Source organism: Odocoileus virginianus, chromosome 3 (genome assembly GCF_023699985.2).
Source record: "Odocoileus virginianus isolate 20LAN1187 ecotype Illinois chromosome 3, Ovbor_1.2, whole genome shotgun sequence".
Taxonomy (NCBI): domain Eukaryota; kingdom Metazoa; phylum Chordata; class Mammalia; order Artiodactyla; family Cervidae; genus Odocoileus; species Odocoileus virginianus.
This window is the reverse complement of record NC_069676.1, coordinates 40051909-40069419: the sequence shown is the minus strand read 5'-3', so window position 1 is coordinate 40069419 and position 17511 is coordinate 40051909. Positions and strand designations below refer to the sequence as shown.

Sequence of the window (17511 nt, the reverse complement as noted above, 5' to 3'; positions counted from 1 at the left end):
GGGCGGGGCAGCGTTGCGGCGCGCTGCCGGGCCCGCCGCGCTTTGGGGGCCTTTTTGTGACGTCCTGGCGCGGGGCGGGGCCGGGGCGGTGCCGGCGCGAGCCTCAGTTTCCCCACCCGGGACCCGGTCCGGCCGCCCCGGACGCTCGAGCGGGGAGGGTTCTGTCGCTCGCAGCCCTCTCCCCATTCGGCGCGCCTTCTGCAGCCTTGACTCGGCATCCGTCCCACCCGAATCCCTGACCAGAGCCCTGCTCCCTGGGCCCGGACGCCCACGCAGATCTGGATGGGAGAGTAGGGGTAGAGCCTGCCTCCATGCCTGCACATCCGCAGGTGACAGCTCGCCATGAAGGTGGGCTTGGCACCGGTGGCCTCGTGGCGGGGGACCCGGGCTGCCAACAGCTGCGCCAACGCCTGGGGCGGGGCTGAGCCTGTTCCTTCCCCGAGGTGCCCTGACATCTGGCCTTGGGCTGGTCACCACTGAGGACAATCAGGTAGACCCGTCCGGAGGAGGAAAACAAAATGTCACCTGTGGAACGAATGGAGGACTCTGAGAACCCTGGGCAGAGTAGCAGCTTCATCAGTACAGAGGGCTGTGCCCTGCACCTTGTGGGACCTGGAGGGGACCCTCATCTATAAAGTGGGCTGCACACCCTGCTTTGTCTAGTATTCTAAGTCCTCTCTGCTCCTCCTTCTCTGCCCATAGCATCAACATCATAGCATTGGCATGGGGCAGTTTGTTGATTAGTAGTAATTAGAATGAATTATGATTCTTCCAGAGGAGTTTGCCAATGTACACCCCACATAACAGGAGTTTGGAATGGGTGGGGGCTCAGCTAGAAAATGTAAAGGGAGGTGCTAGGTTTATGGGCCCTCCAGCCAGTCCCCCCCACATGAGGCTGTGTCCCTCCAGAAAAGCCCACACCTTGGACTCTGAAACATCCTGGAGTGGTGGCCACCTGGGGTTTCTACTTGACTGTTTTCCAGCCATAGCACCTCCATTTTCCTTGGAGGTACCCATTTTTAGCCTGCAAGCTTTGAATTGAACTGACCCCTAGCCCTGGCTGCAGAGCTGGGTCATCCAACCAATGTCCTAGGGCCCCTGGCTGCACTGGTTCATTTGGGGACAGCATGTGACTTGGTCTTTTTCTGGGTACACGATGCTGGGGTGACTGAGCTGGGAGAACTTGGGCCTGCAGCTAAAGGACCATTTCATCACCACGAGGCCTGTGAAAAAAGTTGGCCCTCAGGAAAGCTGAGCTGCCTGATGGGAACGTGCTGATGATCCTGTTTGTGCTCTGGATCCAGCCATGCCTGACCTCCCCCTGCAGTAATGCAAGTAATTAAATTATTTCTTTTTTTGTTAAGCCAGTTTGAGTTGAGCCTTCCATCACATGCCATAGAAGAGCCCTGAATTCAAATCTAGGTTCTGCCATAAACTTGGAAATGGTCCTCAAGTGCTAAACCTTCCAGAACTGTGAGATAATGAACTTGTGTTGTTGTGGGGTTTTTCTGGGGTTTTGTTTTGTTTTTCAAGTGGTTTGTTACTGCAGCCACCAGAAATGAATACCCTGGCTTCTCTGAGTGTAGATTCTTCCTCTGGAAAAGTGATTAATTAATTCATGGCCTTCCATAGACATATTCAGGTACAGCAGTGAATAAAATTTATAAAAACCCCTGCTTTTGGGGAGACAAGAAGAAAGGACAGAAGCAAGTTGTTAAGCAACTTCTGGTAGCAGTAATTGTTATGAAGGAATATAGAGCATAGTGAAGCATTAGCAATGAGAGTGGAGCAGACAGGTTATTTTAGATGGGGTTGGGGGAGGCACCTCTCCAGAAGTGGCATTTGAGCAGAGACCAGAAAGGAGTGAGCCACGAGGATCTGGAGGAATAGTGTCACAGAAAAAGGAATAGTGTGTGCAAAGGCCTGAAGCAGGGATAAGCCAGACCAGCTGGAGACCAGTGTGCATGGCCCAGTGAGGGGACAGAGGCAAGGATAGATGCTGAGGAGTCTCCCTGCCCAGCCTTCCTGAGTGCTCACTTTGTTCACAGGCCATGTGGTGACCACATGGCTCTAGGATCCAGGCCCAGGTCTTCTCAGCACAGCAGCCCCAGGAAAAGTCCCAGGGCTATGTGTCTCATTGGCCAGCTGGGAGTCACATGCTGTTCCTGAACCAATCACTGAGGCCGGGGTGCATGGAGCACTCCTGGGCTGGTGGGGATGTGGACTGGACCAGTGTGGGGAGGAGCAGGCAGGATGAAGCTATAATGTGCAACCAACAGGATGCAGAGAAGGGCCCGCTAACAGGACAGGGAAGGCACCCAGGTCAAGTCCCAGTCCTGGGCAGGGAGGCTTCCTCAGAGACCACAAACTCCAGAGGAGCCCCAGGACCAGGGAGGCTGTCCGGAGGCTCCATCCTGGATGTGACAGGCCCAGGATCATCTTGGGATGTCCCTGAGGACATGCCCAGCAGGTGGTTTGCTCTCCAGGGCTGGAGCAGAGCAGAGCTGGGCTCGAGATGTGAATTTGAGACTCCTTGGTGACCAGGGAGTAATTCAAGCTGCGGCCCCGGTGAGATGCCAAGTGAGGAGGAAGCATGAGGAGAGAAGAGGCCCCTAGCAGAGCACAAGGACACCTGCCCTCCCCTGGGAAGCTGGGGGAGAGGAGGAGACTTCTGGGGCCTGTGGAGTGTGGAAGGCAGGGAGGCTAGCGCCCACGCTGTCATGAGGCCAGGTAAACAGGATGGCTCAGCTTCCCCAGGTCATGCCTGTAAAGGTCAAGCCAGGACTTCTGGACCCAAGACCAGGCGTGATGGTGACTCAGGGGAGGCAGTGAGGGAAGGTGGACGGGACAGGAGATGTGACCCCAGCTGGTCACAGCCTGACCCAGGCGGGGCGGGGGGAGTCGGGGGTTGGCCCTGAAGTGTGAGCTGTCCCCACAGGTAGCTTCCCTTGAGGCAAGCAGGCCAGATTAGACCTCTGGCCAGTCCTTCACTGGCCACGCCCACAGCCGTCCCCCACTGGTCATCCCCTGGCGGTCACTGGCCACTCCTGTCCCAGAGTGGGTGATGGGGCCTCCTGGGCCATGTGGCTCCTCTGCAGTGGGGCAGCTGTGAGCCTTAGCTGGGAAGAGGATCTGGTGGCACCAGTGACGGCTTCTCCGTACTGTCCAGCCCTGTTTCTGATAGCTGGAGGGAGAGGTCGCCCCGGGGAACCACAGAGGTTACTGGCGGCTGCCGGAGCCCAAGAGTAGGCCCTGCACTGAAACAGCTAATGCTTACTGACTGGAGCCCCTGCATTAACCTTCTGGTTATGGAACAAATGACCCCACAACTTCAAGGCTTGAAACAATAACACTCATTCACTTACCCCAAAGCAGGAGCTGCCAGTCAGGTACCTCCAGGTGGCTTGGGCCTTCTCACAGCATGGCCGCTGCATGCCATGCCAGCACCCATAGGGGTACCTGTCGCCTTTCATGATGATAGGTAGACGGAGCCAAGTACTGTCACAAAAGCCACCAAGGGCAAGGGGCGGGGGGGGGGGGGCTCAGTTTCCATCTCTTTCCTGCCCTTGGAGGGGGTTGGGAGATTCTGGAAGAGCCAGTGGGAAAAGAAAGGAAGCTGCGGCTGTTACTGGTTTATCGGTTACCGGCCAAGGGCAGGTGCTGGGAAACCGGAGGAGGCAAGCTGGCTCCTGCCAAAGGTAGCTGGAAAAAGGCTTTAGATTCCGTCCTTGTGTGGTCTCCCTCAGTCAGAACAGGGGTGGCCTGGGTCCCATTTAACAGAGGAGGAAGCTGAGGCTGGACCTGCCTGCACCTGGTCTGGGCTAGCAGTGTGCTTCCTGCAGGGTCCTGGGTCCAGGAAGTGATCCCGCTGGTGGGAGGGGGACACCCAGGTGCTTGGTGACTGTCTGGTGTGCCTGGATCCTGGATGGATTCCCCACCCTTCCCCCCACCCTGTGGTGGTGGAGGTGGTGTGGGTGACTGGGGCTTAGGGCCCTGCTGGCCCTTTGCTGGTGGTGTGACCTCTGCTCCTCTGGGCTTGGGTTTCACCATCTGCCAGATGTGGGCAGTGGTTTACCTTCTGCATAGGACAGTGGTGAGGCAAGACACTGCAGGCCTTGGACTTGTTGGCCATTTCCGTCATCACTATCATGATTACCGGCCCAGCTGACCTCTTTCCTTGGCGGCTGGAGTAAACTGAGGACCAGAGAGGACCTGATCCGGCGGGGTGCTCGGGGAGGGACTGCTGGGGCAGCCCGTGCCTCCCAGATCTTGGGGCTGTGGGTCCAAGGCATCTCACTGGGTGTCCCAGTGCCCTCCGCTCCCATGAAGCCAAGTGCTGGGGCACCCTGGTTTCTGGGCAGCGGTGGGACCCGCTGGGGCTGGCTGGGATGCGCCCGAGTGGAGAGCGTTTCCGGGGACGTGTGACTGGACACGGGCGCTCACACACACATCAGGTCAGCCTGGGAACAGACTTTATTTCTGCTCAGGAGAGGCGAACCTTGGTGAAATGTGCGGGGAGGGACCCTTGCCCCCTCCCCCGCTGAACGGGGCTGAGGCATCATTCCAGGTGGGAAGTTGGCATGCAGGGACACCCCAGTCCTGGCCTCCGGAAGTGCTCCACCCAGAAGCAGATGAGCAGACCCTGAGGGCCCTGTATGTCCAGGAGGAGGAGGAGGCGGCGGCGGAGGGCGGAGCTCAGCCCACGGGCTTGACCTTAGCGATGAAGAGGGCGGCGGCCTTCTCCAGGAACTCCTCCCGGGTCATGGGGGCGCTGGGTCGTCGGGCCACCAGCGCGCGGTCCATAGCCAGCGCCAGGCTGTCGGGCCCCAGGCGCGAGCCCGCCTCCAGGTAGCGCGCGGGCGCAGTGTCGTCGCTGGCCTGCAGGGCCCCCTCCAGCGTGTCCAACACGGCCTGGCCCAAGCGGCGGTCGGCCACGGCCAGGCCCGGGTCCTCCAGCAGCCGGTAGAGGGCGCCGGCGCGCGCCACGAACTCCAGCAGCACGAAGCAGGTGAGCATCCCCGCGCGGAACACGGCCAGCGGCACTGCCTCGTGGTCCCGGCACTGGATCTTGCGCAGCAGTGGCGCCACCACCTCCTCGGGGGCCTCTCCGTCGCGGCAGATGCGCTTCAGCAGCTCGCTATACGTGCGCCCGTCCAGCCCCGGCTTCTTCTTGCGCCCACTGGCGCTCAGGCACTCGTAGGCCACGCCGACGTTGTTGTTGAAGGCCGTCCTGCGGGCGGAGGGGGCGTCGGCTCTCACTAGAGGCTTGCTCCAGCCCCCCAACCTCAACACACCGGCCCCTCCTGCCTCAGGTCCTTTCCACCAGCTGTGCCCTGACCTGGAGCGCCCTCCCCAGATCTCCCTGAGATCCGCACATGCTCCGCCGAGTCTGCTCAGCCGTCTGTGTTCAGCATCACGTCTAGGGCAGTGTCCTCCCCGACCCCCTAACCCCTTCCTATACTTATCTTCATGGAGTCCTCCTGAGTTCCCTTCCTCCCATCACCAGCTCTGGAGCCTGTCTGGGAGTTCATCTGTCGGGTCACTCATTACAGTCCCAGTGCCCACACCACCGCCTAGGAGCTAGAGAAACGGCTGCCGACTCTGCCAACGGGCTCCTGCCCACGGACTTTCCACCTCAGAGGTGTCACTGGGCAGGACATGCCCCTACCTCTTAACTGAGTTAACTCATTTCACCTGTGCAGGCCCAGAGCCTATGACCCAGGGTGTGGCTCAAGCCCGCTGCTGCTGCTTTGTAAGTTTATCTGCAAGCAGCCACATCAACCCAGACACGCTGCCTTTTTCCTCCACAGATCACATCAGGAATGGCCCCAGTGCTGACACTACTTACTGCTTGCCCCACGAAGCCATGAAGTCCCCCCTGCTGTGCCCTGGCCATGCTAGGGGCTCCCAGGTGGTTGTGTGCGGGCTTGGGTCAGCCTGGGTGCCCACTCCAATCCCCTCTTTGACAGCTGGCATCCTGCTGCAGCTCTAAAGCAAAGGTGAAGTGAGGCTTGGGGCAGCTGATGGCCAGGTCAGGGGTCCCACAGAGGAAGAGGCACCCCACGGCTCACACTCACCCTTTCTGGGAGCCTGGCTCCACTCTTATCTGTGAGACACAGCATGCCACCCGCCTGTACTGGCCAGCGTGGGTGGGAGCCTGGTCCACACTGGGCCAGAGCAGGGCAGGGTCCAGGGACAGCCATGCTCACCCACTGAGCTCCAGGGGTCAAGACCCCTTACAGAGGAGGAGCCGCGGTGCAGAGGGGAGAGGGCAGGACCTGGGGTCTTGCCCATCTGGGATTCACTTCTCAGTTCTAGGACAATGTGCTGGGGCTTTAGGGTTAGTGAGACCACCCTGTGAAGTGTGAGGGTGCCAGACCCTCTCTTTGCACAACTGGCATTGCGCTAGCTGCTGCCGCCTCGAAACAACCCCTTGTGGGAGCCTCTGTTGTCAGCTCCTTTCCCCGGGACAAGGGTTTCTGGTGGGAGCAAGCCTGGTGGTGATGATGCTGGGGCCAGCTTGGTGGCTGTGTGGCAGTTAAGCCCACAACTAGATCATGTCGCAGACTGAGAACTGGGAGCGGCTGCAGCCAGGACCCTGGTGGGGCCCCCTCCTCTGAAGGCTCGCTGTGTAAGCCCATCCCCAGGGGCAGCGTCAGCATGCTCAGGTTACGGTGCTCGCCCCCTGAGTGGGTGACAGGCAAGGTGGTGATGCGGGTTGGTCTGGTTTGATGTGAGAGGCAGCTGCCTGAGGTTGTGAATACAGGGGGCTCTCAGGGGCATCTTGGTGGCAGGGTATCCTACCCCACGAGGGTGTGGCCCACTTCCCATGGGGGGTCCACTCCTGCAACCCTGGGTGAGCAGTGCCCTGTTGATTCTGCAGCAGACGTGAGGCCACTGAGGTTTCAGGTGCCTGTCCCTGTGGCCTGACAGCTCATCCATCAACCACTCAGCTCTGCCTGAAGTCTCCCCCAGGAGCCTGGTCAACCAGCCAGTTGTCCTAAGTGACTCACTCGCCCTGGAGTTGGTCGGTGCTGTTCCTGGTCCGGCCTAGACCTGTGCCGGTTCTATCCACTGTGCTGTTTTCATATGGAGAATAAGGGTTCTAGCCTGTGTCTCAGAATTCTTGGGAGGACAGAGATTAGTTTTTGTGCCTGGTGTGAGGCTGGGGTCCCACGTGTTCTTGTCACTCACTGTCACTAGCTGCCATGCAGCCTTGTCCAGGAGCTGTTTACCATGGGCTCCCAGCCTTGTGGACATGAAGATGCATAGCAGGCAGTGATGGCCCAGGGAGATGAGATCATCAGGGGAGAAGACGGAGGAAGGCCACACCCCACCCCGAGGCCATTCTGCTGGGGGCTCCAGTTGAGAAGGGGCACCCGTGCGGTCTGCCATCCTGGGCTCTGGTCCTCAGGTTCCCCGTGCCAGCTCCCACAGAGAAGAGTTTACAGAGCACGTTGGGCACTTGCTAAAAAGAACCAATTTATGGGTCGTGTCACAGAGACACGCTGTAGACGGTGCTCTCGATGGGGTGACTCTGCCCCCAGGGGACACTAGTGACACATGTTTGGGGGCAGTTTTGTCACCATTGGTTGGGTAGAGGCCCAGGAGGCTGCTCAACACCTGCAGGACCCCCTACAGTGACCTCCCGCACCCACACAATGTCAGAGCCGAGGGGGAAGGGGCTCTGGTTCAGTGTTTGAAGAGATGGGGTCCTCTCCTTGCTCACAGCCTTTGCCTTCATACTTGCCCCTCTGAGTCACGTGGTGTAAACCAGGGTGGCCCCCAGCATCTGTAAGTCCCCTCTCCCCCACTGACTCAGGTGTGTGTGGAATGTGTACATCTCAGGATTTCAGAGGTCACATGGCCATGGAATGCAGGGTCTCCTGGGGGTTTGTGGACTCCTTTATCTCAGCGTGTCTCATCTGGGGAGATTCTGCCCCCAGGGGACACGGGGTGATGTCTGGGGACATCTGTGCTTGTCATGGGGGAGGGCTCTTGGCATTCGGTGGGTGGGGAGCAGGGAGGCTGCCCCATACCCTCATGGTACCCAGGACACCCCCACAGAGGATGCTGTGAGCCGAGGACACTATGGTGCTTCTGTGTGTTTTCTGGGGCGACAGGGCCTGCAGGGGTTGGCACTCTTGCTGCTACTCTCAGCATGTGGCGTGGCTGCCCTACAGCATCGGCTGTGTGTGCTCTGGGGGCTGGTGGGCTGTTGGCTCCACTGTCTACCAACACGTGTCATTTCCCCACCTCAGCAGAGGGGATTTAGGTTGAGTTTGCCCCAAATCTTTCGTGCTGAGGTCACTCTCAAGAGCAGCCTCAGGAAACCCCAGCCATCACAGCACTGGGGCTGCCTGGCCTCAGGCGGACCCACGCCCGGGACCCACTTGGTCTGGCTTCTGCTTCTGACCTGGCAGCTGAGGTGACCGGGCTTTCGCCTGGGAAGCCACCTCTGAGATCAGGGAGACCAGGTGCACCACTAGCCCTGGTCGTTCACCCTGCCCAATCCGTTCCCTTGGAGCCTCCCACCGACAGCTCCAGCAGCCCTGCGGCGTGGTGGATAGGGTGTCATCCCCTCACCCCCACGTGCGCAGTGCAGGTCTGCCCAGAACCTATGGGTGTGGCCTTGTCTGGAAGTAGGGTCTTTGTGGATGTAATCAGTTCAGGATCTGGAGATGAGATGAGCCTTAAACCCAACACCAACTATCTGTTAGAGACAGACACCGAGGGTGGGAGACTTGGCTGGCCAAGGATGTTTACAATGCCCTGAAGGGAAAGATGCCTGAAGGACCTCCCCCAACAGCTTCAGGGGATCAGGGAGCACAGCACTGTAGCCCCTGGATTTCTGGCTTTGGCCCCCAGGCTGTGGGAGAATACATTTCTGCTGCTTTGAGTCACGAGCTTGTGGTAAATTGCTTACAGCAGCCCCAGGACACTCAAGCAGCCCCTGGGTTCTAAATCCTACACATCTCACATGCTCTCACCTCGAGGGCCACTGGACATGGGGTGGCCGGCAGCTCACAGATATCTGTGTGGATTAGGAAAAGCACTGCAAAAAGCCTTCACGTAAAGGTCCTGGGCTGTGACGTCTAGGGGCTGAGTGGCTTGTGCAGTGCTTGACCCGGACAAGGACCTGACGGCCCTGCTGCTGACTGTTTTCCTTGGAATATGTCCTGGGTGCCCCTGTCTTCTGCTTCCCTCCTTCATGTCTATTCTGCCTTCTCACACTTTCTTGTGGGTGCGCTGAGGCTGGGGCTCCTCAGAGTCGGGTCCTGGGCTCTTCTCAGCTCCCCTGAGGCCTCCATAATGCCCCTCTCCCCATGACAACCTCCTGCCCCTGTTACATGTCTCAGCTGCAGACTTGAGTGTCCACCTTCCAGCTGCAAGGTTTTCCCAGCACCCGACTGACCAGTGACCTCCCCTCTCACAGACCACCTGGCGCTGCTCCTGTACAACCCCAGCCGCCTGGGCCCCAGCAGAACCCATGCATGCCCGCCAGTCACCCCTACCCCCTACCCTCACCAGGCCCCCATCTCCAGGTACTCCCTTTCCTGGCTATCACTTCAAACACCCCACCGGCTCGCCACACCCGGCTCCTGCTGGCCTCTCTGCTCCTTGACTCAGGAGGGCGCTCCCAGGCAGGTGGGTGCTGGGTTCAGGCTGAAACGCTCCCTTGCTTGGCTTCCCCCCTTTCCTGGGTTCTTTGGGGACCCCTTCAACATCTGAGTCCCAGCTCACCCACGTCCAGCGGCCACCCTGTCTGGTTGATGCGAGTCAGACGGCTTCTCCCCATCCACCTGACCCGGTCCATTCACTCACCCTTCTCCCAACTCAGAGCTGTGAGGGGGGTGGGGTGGGGGGATGCGCCATTCCCTCCACCGCCCCATGCTTCAGCTCTTCCCCTTCCCCATTGGTCCCACACTACAGCACCGCAGCCTCCAGACCAGTGCACCCGGTACCTCGTGCCCGCAATACCCTTCCCTGTATATCCTGTGGGCCCCTTCCTGGACGCCCCTCCTGCCAGCAGGGGACCTCCCCGTAGAGTAGGGGCCTCAAATGAGTCTTTTGCTCCCCGTCTCCACGACCCAGCCCTGTAAATACTCATTTTCTGATTGAATGGGCAGGGTTCTCCACGCTGGTAATGCGGGAGCTAGGAGGGACCAAGTCCTGTGTGGGCTCCATGATTTTCAAAAGTGGGGTGGGGTGCACGGGGAAACTCGGCATCTGCAAAGAGGCATCACCAAATACCAAGTCGACCAGAAGTACCAGCGCCAGCACTCAGCTGGGTGGGCCCGCCGGGGCCCTGGAGCCCCGCGCGGTCCGCGCCCTTCCTGCGCCAGACGCAGCCGTCTACAGTTCCCAGTACGCCCCGCGCTGGTGCACCGGCGCCGAGGGTGGGAGCCGCGCGGAGCCCGCTGGGAGTTGAAGTCCGGCTGCGGCCCCTACCCGTCCAGGCCCGGCCCAACCCCGCACCTCTGGGAGTGGTGAGCCAGGCGAAGATGCCACAGTGCGCGGCCCAGGCGCTGCTGCTGAAGCAGGAGCTGGCCCGGAGGCTCCCCAGCGCCGCCGTTTACAGGAGACCGCAGGCCCATGTTCTCGAAGTAGTGCGCCAGAAAGGCGATGGGCTCCTCCGGTCGCGCCTCCAGCACCTTTAGCAGGGCCGCGCGTAGCATCTCCGTCACGCCGACCTGTCGCAGGAAGTCCTCTTCACTCTCGGTCGCCGCCGCCGCTCGGGACACCCCCGGCCGGCCGCTGTCTGTGAAACTAGTTGCCTGTGCCACCGCCTGCCGCCGCTTCTCCACTGCCGCCATCTTCGCTGAGGGCAGAGGGACCGGAAGCGCTGCCATATCTCACAGTGCGCTGCCGCTTCAGAGCGGCCATCTTGGTTAAGGGCAGAGGGCACCAGAATCTCGCCGAGAGACTCCTACGAAATGACCAGGGCAGGCCACCCTTTTTCCTAGATTCTAATAGGCACTGTCTCCAGGTTTCCTCTTTATGTGTGCTGCTTGACTTTCCTGGCTTAGACGCGGAGCTTAAATTTTGCCAGACTCCAAAATGGACCCCAGGAAGGGCTTGGTTTCAGGTATGAAGCCGATTGTTTGCCATCTTGGTAATGGGAGAGTCCTTTCTTAGCCTGGTCCCCTAGCAACAGGTCTCCTTGGTTACCAGGGAAGCCCTGCCAAGCTGGGGCGGGTGGCTCCACCCCCACGTCGGGACTAAGCGCCGCTCTCGCCCGCTTTTTTGATTTTAAACTCGGAGGCTTTGTGCTCAGCCTGGCCTTCAGCCTAACCCAATCTCCGTGTGAGTTTGTAGCTCTCCTCGTGCGGAAAGGTTCCCTCTCACTACCAAGCTGGGTTAGGGGTCTCCCCTGCGCTTTCGCGGCCCTTAGTCACGTGTACGCGTTCGGTAGAGCGAATGACTGTGGTCCCTAGTTCCCAGTCCCAGCCGGCTACATTTCGTTACCACCAGAGGGCGTTATCTCACGCCGCATCTTATATAGCTCTGAAAGCAGTAGTCGTGTTCGACTCTGCGACCCCGTGGATTGTAGTCCGCCAGGCTCCTCTGTCCATATGATTATCCAGGCTAGAATACTAAAGTGGGTTGCCATTCCCTTCTCCAGGGGATCTTACCGACTCAGGGACTGAACCCAGGTCTCCTGCATTGCAGGCAGATTCTTTACGGTCTGAGCCACCAGGGAAGCCCTGAACCCTGTAGCTCTAAGCTCTTGCAAAGGTCCCCAGTTCCAGAAGGCTGAAGCTCCTGGAATCTACAGCCCCTCATCTGCCGGTATCATTTCCAGCCTCTGTCTCGCTCCCCACCGCCACCTCCCCCGCCACCTAACTCCCGGCTACCCTAAAAGAGTACATACTGTTTCCCTTATCAAGCACCCTTCTGTTTCTTTGCTAGTGCGGTCCTCCAACAAGTACTTTTCTCCGCTTCTTTTGAGGACTTCTAGTTACTCTTTAAGCTTCAGCGTTCCCACGTGCAGGGAGGGGCCCCAGGCAGAGTACACGCCTCCTTCCCCCAGCCCTGGCCACGTGGGGCTGCGGTGGTGTCTGTCCTTCCTTACCTCCCTGGGGGAGTCACATAGAGCAGAGGATGCTTGGAGCTGTGCGGAGGATTCCCATGTCGTGGGACCAAAACAGAAACCACTAAGGTCAGACTAGATGCTCTTTATTCTCCAGCTCTGCACTGTGGAGGGTCTGCTCCCTTGGGACCCACGGAAGGGACACCTAGCCAGCTGGGGAGCCTGGATGTGCTGGCCATCAGGGTAGGGAGCCCACGGTCACCGCCTGCTGTCCAGAATGCTGCCCACGTCCTCTAGTCACAACCGAGTAGAAGAAAAGTCCCCCTTTGTGTGGTCTACTCGGGGTGGGGGTGTCAGGCCCAGGTCATCAGCTTGTGGGCTGGCAGCGTTTCCTCAGGTGGTAGGTAAGGAACACCAGGAGAAGGAGCCCCAGCGCCAAGCTGCTGGTCCACAGGGCAGCCGATGTTGCCGGGGAACCTGGAGAGAGAGGCATCCGAAATCCTGAAGCCCACTGCAGGCTTGGGGAGCAGCCCGGCAGAGCTTGCTAAGGTCTCACAGACTGATCAGGTTCCCTGAAACTGTACAAAGGACTTAACAGTTTAAAACACCTTTGTGAAATATACAAAAATCCCTGGACTAGCCAAAGGCCTTTGTGTGTTTAGTCACTCAGTCGTGTCTGACTCTGCCACCCCATGGACTGTAGCCCACCAGGCTCCTCTGTCCATGGAATTCTTCAGGCAAGAATGCTGGAGTGGGTTGCCATTCCCTTCTCCAGGGGATCTTCTGACCCAGAGATCGAACCTGGGTCTCCTACATTGCAGGCAGATGCTTTACCATCTGAGCCAACAGGAAAGCCCCCAAAGGCCTTTAGAGCAACTCTTTGGAAAGGTACATAGGACCCTGTAGTTAGAAGTGAGCAGTCCAGGAACTTCCTGATGGTCCAGTGGCTAAGCCTCTGCACTCCCAGTGTAGGGGACCCAGGTTCCATACCTGGTCAGGGAACTAGATCCCACATGCCACAACTAAAGATACTGCAAGCTGCAACTAAGACCAGATGCAGCCAAGTAAATAAATAAAGCACCATATAAATAAATATTTAAAAAAAAAAGTGGGCAGTCCAGTGAGGGGCCCCTTACCATAGCTGCATTTGAAGTGTAACCAGTCTGGGTGGACAGCACTGTCCATGTAAAACACACATTGCATTTGAAGACTTAGTCTGAAAACAAACTTCAGTCATGCTTCTTAATAGACTGCATGTTGAAATGATAATATTTGAGATATATTGGGTTTGATGATATATTGTCAAACTTATTTTTACTTTTTTTCCCCTCCTGAACGTGGCTTCCAGAAAAACAAATTACTGATGTGTCTGTGTCCTGTTTCTATTCCACAGGCTGTCTCAGTCTGTCGAGTTTACAGGGTTTACAAAATGCTGTGACAGCTACAGGGTCCCTGAAACCTAGTTATCACCATGCAGGCAGCTGTGACTTGTGACCCTTAAAGGGTCAGGGAAGCCCACTAGACAGCTGGGGACACAGGCGGACTAGCAGGGCACTCCTTGGCTAAGGCCTGGACACAAGGCTTCCTTCCCTCCCAGGCCCCTGCAGCCCCCAAACTTACAGATTTCCGGGACCACATACAGGTTGGCGGTGTGGCCCCCAGGGTCCAGGCGACACTGGAACCAGCCCTCAGGATGGCACCCGGACCACAGCATGCTCCTGCTGCTCAGCCAAGCTTGGGCCCCTGCCTCCTGCGTCTCGTAGGCCTCCAGCCCGCCGGGGGCCTGGGTCCAGTGCACGGCCATGCCGGGGCCGCAGGGCACCTCGCACAGCAGCTCCAAAGCCCCTGGTGCTGACGACTGGTGGATCTCCGGGAGGCACGGCCTGGTGGAGCTGTTCCTGGGTGCGGGGCCAGGACTCGCGGGGCTGCAGGTGGAGGCCAGCTCGGGGGAGGTGGTGATGGGGGGCTTCGGGGGCGTCATGACAAAGGGCTCTGGGGTGGTTGTATCAGTGGGCTCCAGGGACACTGTGATGCTGGGCTCTGCGGGGGTCATGGTGGGGGGCTCTGAGGAGGTGATGCTGGGGGGTTCCAGGGAGGTCAGGCCCTGCAGGACTGGAAAACGCAGCAGCCATTTGTTTTCTCCATGCTGCCCAGGCCCCTCCCCTACCTCCCTCTCTCCACCTGGAACACATGGTTGGACCTGATCTGCTCCAAGCCCTGTCCTTCACTTGGATGAATTGCAGGGTACCCCAGTGGATAGGAGCAGGTTCGGGGTCTGACATGCCTCCCCCCGACACCAGCGAGTGTCTAAATCTGTTAAGAGGCGTGAGAGCCCCTCACCTAGGGAGAGGAGTGGAGGGGAGGGAGGGCCGGTCTAAGGAACAAGGACGTGCCTGAGTTTTCTTTCTGCAGTTTCTTTCTGCACCACTGAGTGTCCTCCCACCCCACCCTACTTCCCTTACCTGAGTTCACAAAATATGAGCCAAACCTTCCAGGCCCCCAGGCCCCCAGTCATTAACGTGAGTTTTGGGGTGCCCTGTCAGAGAACCAGTCTGTGCTTGCTTGGTGAGAGGCTGCCACAGGCTTGGTGATATGGGCGGGGCTGTCCCAGATGACAGCAAACTAAACAGTAACCTCTGATGTGAACTGACCACCTACTGTGCACCAGGCCCCACATTAAATGTTTTCATTTTTTCATTCAGCAAGCATTTATCGTGCACCTACTATGGGCCAGGCCCCCAGGATAACAGTTATTCATTCATTCACTCATTCATTCAGGATGTATCTACTGAACACCTACATGCACTGGGCACTGTATTAGCCGCTGGCCTCTAGCCATGAACACATTCCTATCTCAGTGAAACCAACAGCAGGGGAGACAGATGATGGGAGAAAAAAGCGAACACACAAGTCGGATGTTGATAAAAGGTGTCAAGAAACATTCAACAGGGGAAGAAAAGAGGCCTGTGTGTGTGTGTGTTGGGCAGGTGGTGGTGGGACCTCTTGGGCAGGAAGATCAGGGCAGGCCTCATTGGGAAGGAGACCTGAGTGGGGTGGCGGAGCTGTAGGGAAGAGCATTCCCATGGAGGGCACAGAGATGCAAAGGCCCTGGGGCAGCACTGCCCCTGAAGTGTGGGAGAGTGAAGGGGAAGAAGGGAGGGGGATCGGGCAGGTGCGCAGGGCCCTGTGGGTGGGTGCAGCCAGCTTGGGTTTTCACCTGGAGGGAGGTGGGAGCCCCGGAGGGCTGTGGGCAGATGAGGGGCAGCACCTTGATGGGCTTGGCTCAGGGTAGGTGCGCTGCAAATCTGTTGAATGAATGACCAGCGAGAAGTAGCCCCCTGGCTGCTACTGGGGGCCAGGCGAGGGATGGGAAGTGACTTTCCCTCTAGCTTGTGGTGCGGGACCTATCCAGGTGGAGACCCAGCGGGCGCAGGGAGGAGCCAGGACTCCCAAGGAGTGGCCAGGCAGCCGCCCAGGGCTCACCAGGGCCTCAGGTGCTGGGTGGTATGACCTTGTTCACTTCCCCGCGGTTGCAGGCTCACCTGGAATGGGCCGGTGGTGGGTCAGCTCCAGGCCAGGCAGCCTCATAGTCACCTGGCAGTGGAGGGTGTGCAGGCTGGAGGTTTCTGAGGTGGGCAGCAGCCAGTGCTGGGTCACTTGGAATAGCTGGTCCTCACCTTCCTGGGGCTCTTCAGTCACGTTCGGGAGGTCTTCCACTCCCTCCAGTTCCCGACCCCCCAGGAACAGGGACATGGAGAGTGTGTCAGGGCCAGCCGGTGTGACGTTGTGGGCCGTGCAGGTCACCTCCTGGTCCCTCCCTGGCACTACGGCCTCAGGGGATACAGTCAGCTGGTCTGGGAAGGCTGTGGGGGAGGGGAGGAGAGGGTGAGCTGAGCCGGGAGGGAGGTTTAGGGCTGCGCCCCGAGGAGGGGGGCGTGGAGGTGGGGCTTGGGGTTCCTGGAGACTGCTGGGGCACAGGGACAGGGGAGACCCATTACGACAGCCTGTGTGGCTAGAATATAAGCTGTCAGAGTAAGTCCAGAGCAGAAAGGGCAGGGGGTGAGGTCCTGGAGGATCGGGGGTAGATGGGGGAGAGGGATGCGCGAAGGGGGACTGCAGAGCGACTCTGGAGGACCTGCGAGGCGAGCTATGAGCGGGGACGTGGTGGGCAATCCGGGAAGCGTTCCAGGCGGAGATGGCCAAGGGACGGAGGGCTCGCGTGCGCAGAGGCGGGGAGGGGGGCGGGGGCTCACCAAACACCAGGAGCCGCATGCGGTGCTGGAGGGACACGTCCCGGCAGGAGCCCACGCACACACGGGTCCCCGCCGCAGACAGCGAGGCGTTGAGCACGTACAGGACGCTGAGGCCCGCACCGGACTGCACGGCGCCCGGACTGGTGTCCAGGCCCCGCCACAGCACCGAGGCCTCCCTGCCGTCCGCGCAGGTCATGCGGCAGGTGAAGTTTCGCGACTCGCCCACGGCCATCGCCACCTCGCTCTCAGGTGGATCCACTTCCAGCCGCCCACCTGCGGGTGACCGCAGTCTCAGCCCCGCCCTCCTCCTCCCAGGCCCCTACGTGGGGTCCCCCATCACCTCCCTAACCTCCGCACGCGCGTCTGCGGCCCCTCCCAGCTCACCGCGACCCGTATGGAGCAGCCCCAGAAGAAGGGGAAGCAGAAGGGCGCGGCCTCGCTCCATGCTCGGCCAGGCTCTGTCCCTTGCCCGCGGGGGCGGTGGCTTAAATAGTGGCGTCCCGGGCTCCTTCCCGGCGTCCCGGGCTCCTTCCCGCCGCCCCGCGACCCCGCGACCCCGCTTCCCCTCCTCCAGCTGCTCCTCGGGGGTTTCCCGAGGGGATTTCCCACCCTGACCCCCAACGACCCTGGAGGCGTCAGAGGGGCAGGCACTGGGGGCCAGAGGTGCGCGGGCGGGGTAGGGGAGCGGCCGAAGTCGGACAGGAGGGCAGAAGGCCTGGGCCGGTTCCAGGCCTCGCTTTTAGAAACGCAACCTCGGAAGATGGAGGCAGGAGAGGGCTGACGCCTGAGGAGCCAAGCCCGCGGCTGGCGCCAGGTTCGCGCCGTCGCGGGACTCTCGGTCTTCACTACCCGGAGCGGCCGCGCGGGGGCGGTGGGGAGCAGTCTCCTCTGAGCTGGGGCGGCCGCGCTGGGGTTCCCCGGCGGTGGACCTCCCGGAGAGGGGTCCTGGCGGAGCGGGCGGGGAGGTCCCCCAGGGGTGAGGATGTTGTGGGGGTGGTGGAGTCTCTTGGGGGTGATGGGGCTGTGGCCCACGGTGCCTAGGACACCTCACTACCCACCTCTGAGCTTGTCTCCCGTGCGCCTAACGGGCAGGCGGGATGGGAACCCGAGGCCACGGAGCGTCTTCCGAGGAGACGCCTGGGAGGGGACCTACAGCAATCATCAGACAGGCCCGAGAGCCTCGTGTCCCCAACGCCTGAATCCGTCAGCCCTTTCCGTTGTGTA

General features: G+C 59.8%; 2 protein-coding genes across 3 annotated transcripts; both read right to left on the bottom strand.

The window, feature by feature from the left end:
- Positions 1–4455: 4455 nt before the first annotated feature.
- On the bottom strand, positions 4456–11110 carry TPGS1 (tubulin polyglutamylase complex subunit 1). The gene is made up of 2 exons (XM_020901413.2): positions 10480–11110; positions 4456–5230 (listed from the first exon to the last, which is right to left on the bottom strand). Exons 1-2 carry the CDS (start codon positions 10851–10853, stop codon positions 4696–4698), a joined length of 909 nt encoding a protein of 302 aa, XP_020757072.1. The 5' UTR covers positions 10854–11110; the 3' UTR covers positions 4456–4695.
- A 1054-nt stretch (positions 11111–12164) lies between these two features.
- Positions 12165–16811, bottom strand: MADCAM1 (mucosal vascular addressin cell adhesion molecule 1). Of its 2 annotated transcripts, none has more exons than XM_070465242.1 (5): positions 16672–16811; positions 16288–16560; positions 15577–15897; positions 13655–14074; positions 12165–12511 (listed from the first exon to the last, which is right to left on the bottom strand). In XM_070465242.1, the coding sequence occupies exons 1-5, from the start codon at positions 16730–16732 to the stop codon at positions 12402–12404; spliced, it is 1185 nt and encodes a 394-aa protein (XP_070321343.1). In that variant the 5' UTR covers positions 16733–16811; the 3' UTR covers positions 12165–12401. The 2 variants fall into 2 exon arrangements, with proteins under 2 accessions (XP_070321343.1, XP_020757070.2); XM_020901411.2 differs by having other exon boundaries at positions 13655–14146; positions 16672–16809.
- Positions 16812–17511: the final 700 nt, after the last annotated feature.

Bases quoted from the DNA above. Each gene is read 5' to 3' on its own strand.
- TPGS1 (XM_020901413.2), bottom strand. From the start codon at position 10,853: ATGGCAGCGCTTCCGGTCCCTCTGCCCTCAGCGAAGATGGCGGCAGTG. The intron at 5,231-10,479 runs GTGCGGGGTTGG...CTCCGCCCGCAG, and splicing joins CTGGCTCACCACTCCCAGAG to GACGGCCTTCAACAACAACG.
- MADCAM1 (XM_020901411.2), bottom strand. From the start codon at position 16,732: ATGGAGCGAGGCCGCGCCCTTCTGCTTCCCCTTCTTCTGGGGCTGCTC. The intron at 15,898-16,287 runs GTGAGCCCCCGC...CCTCCCCCACAG, and splicing joins CATGCGGCTCCTGGTGTTTG to CCTTCCCAGACCAGCTGACT. The intron at 14,147-15,576 runs GTGAGCCTGCAA...TGCGTTTTCCAG, and splicing joins CCACCACCGGCCCATTCCAG to TCCTGCAGGGCCTGACCTCC.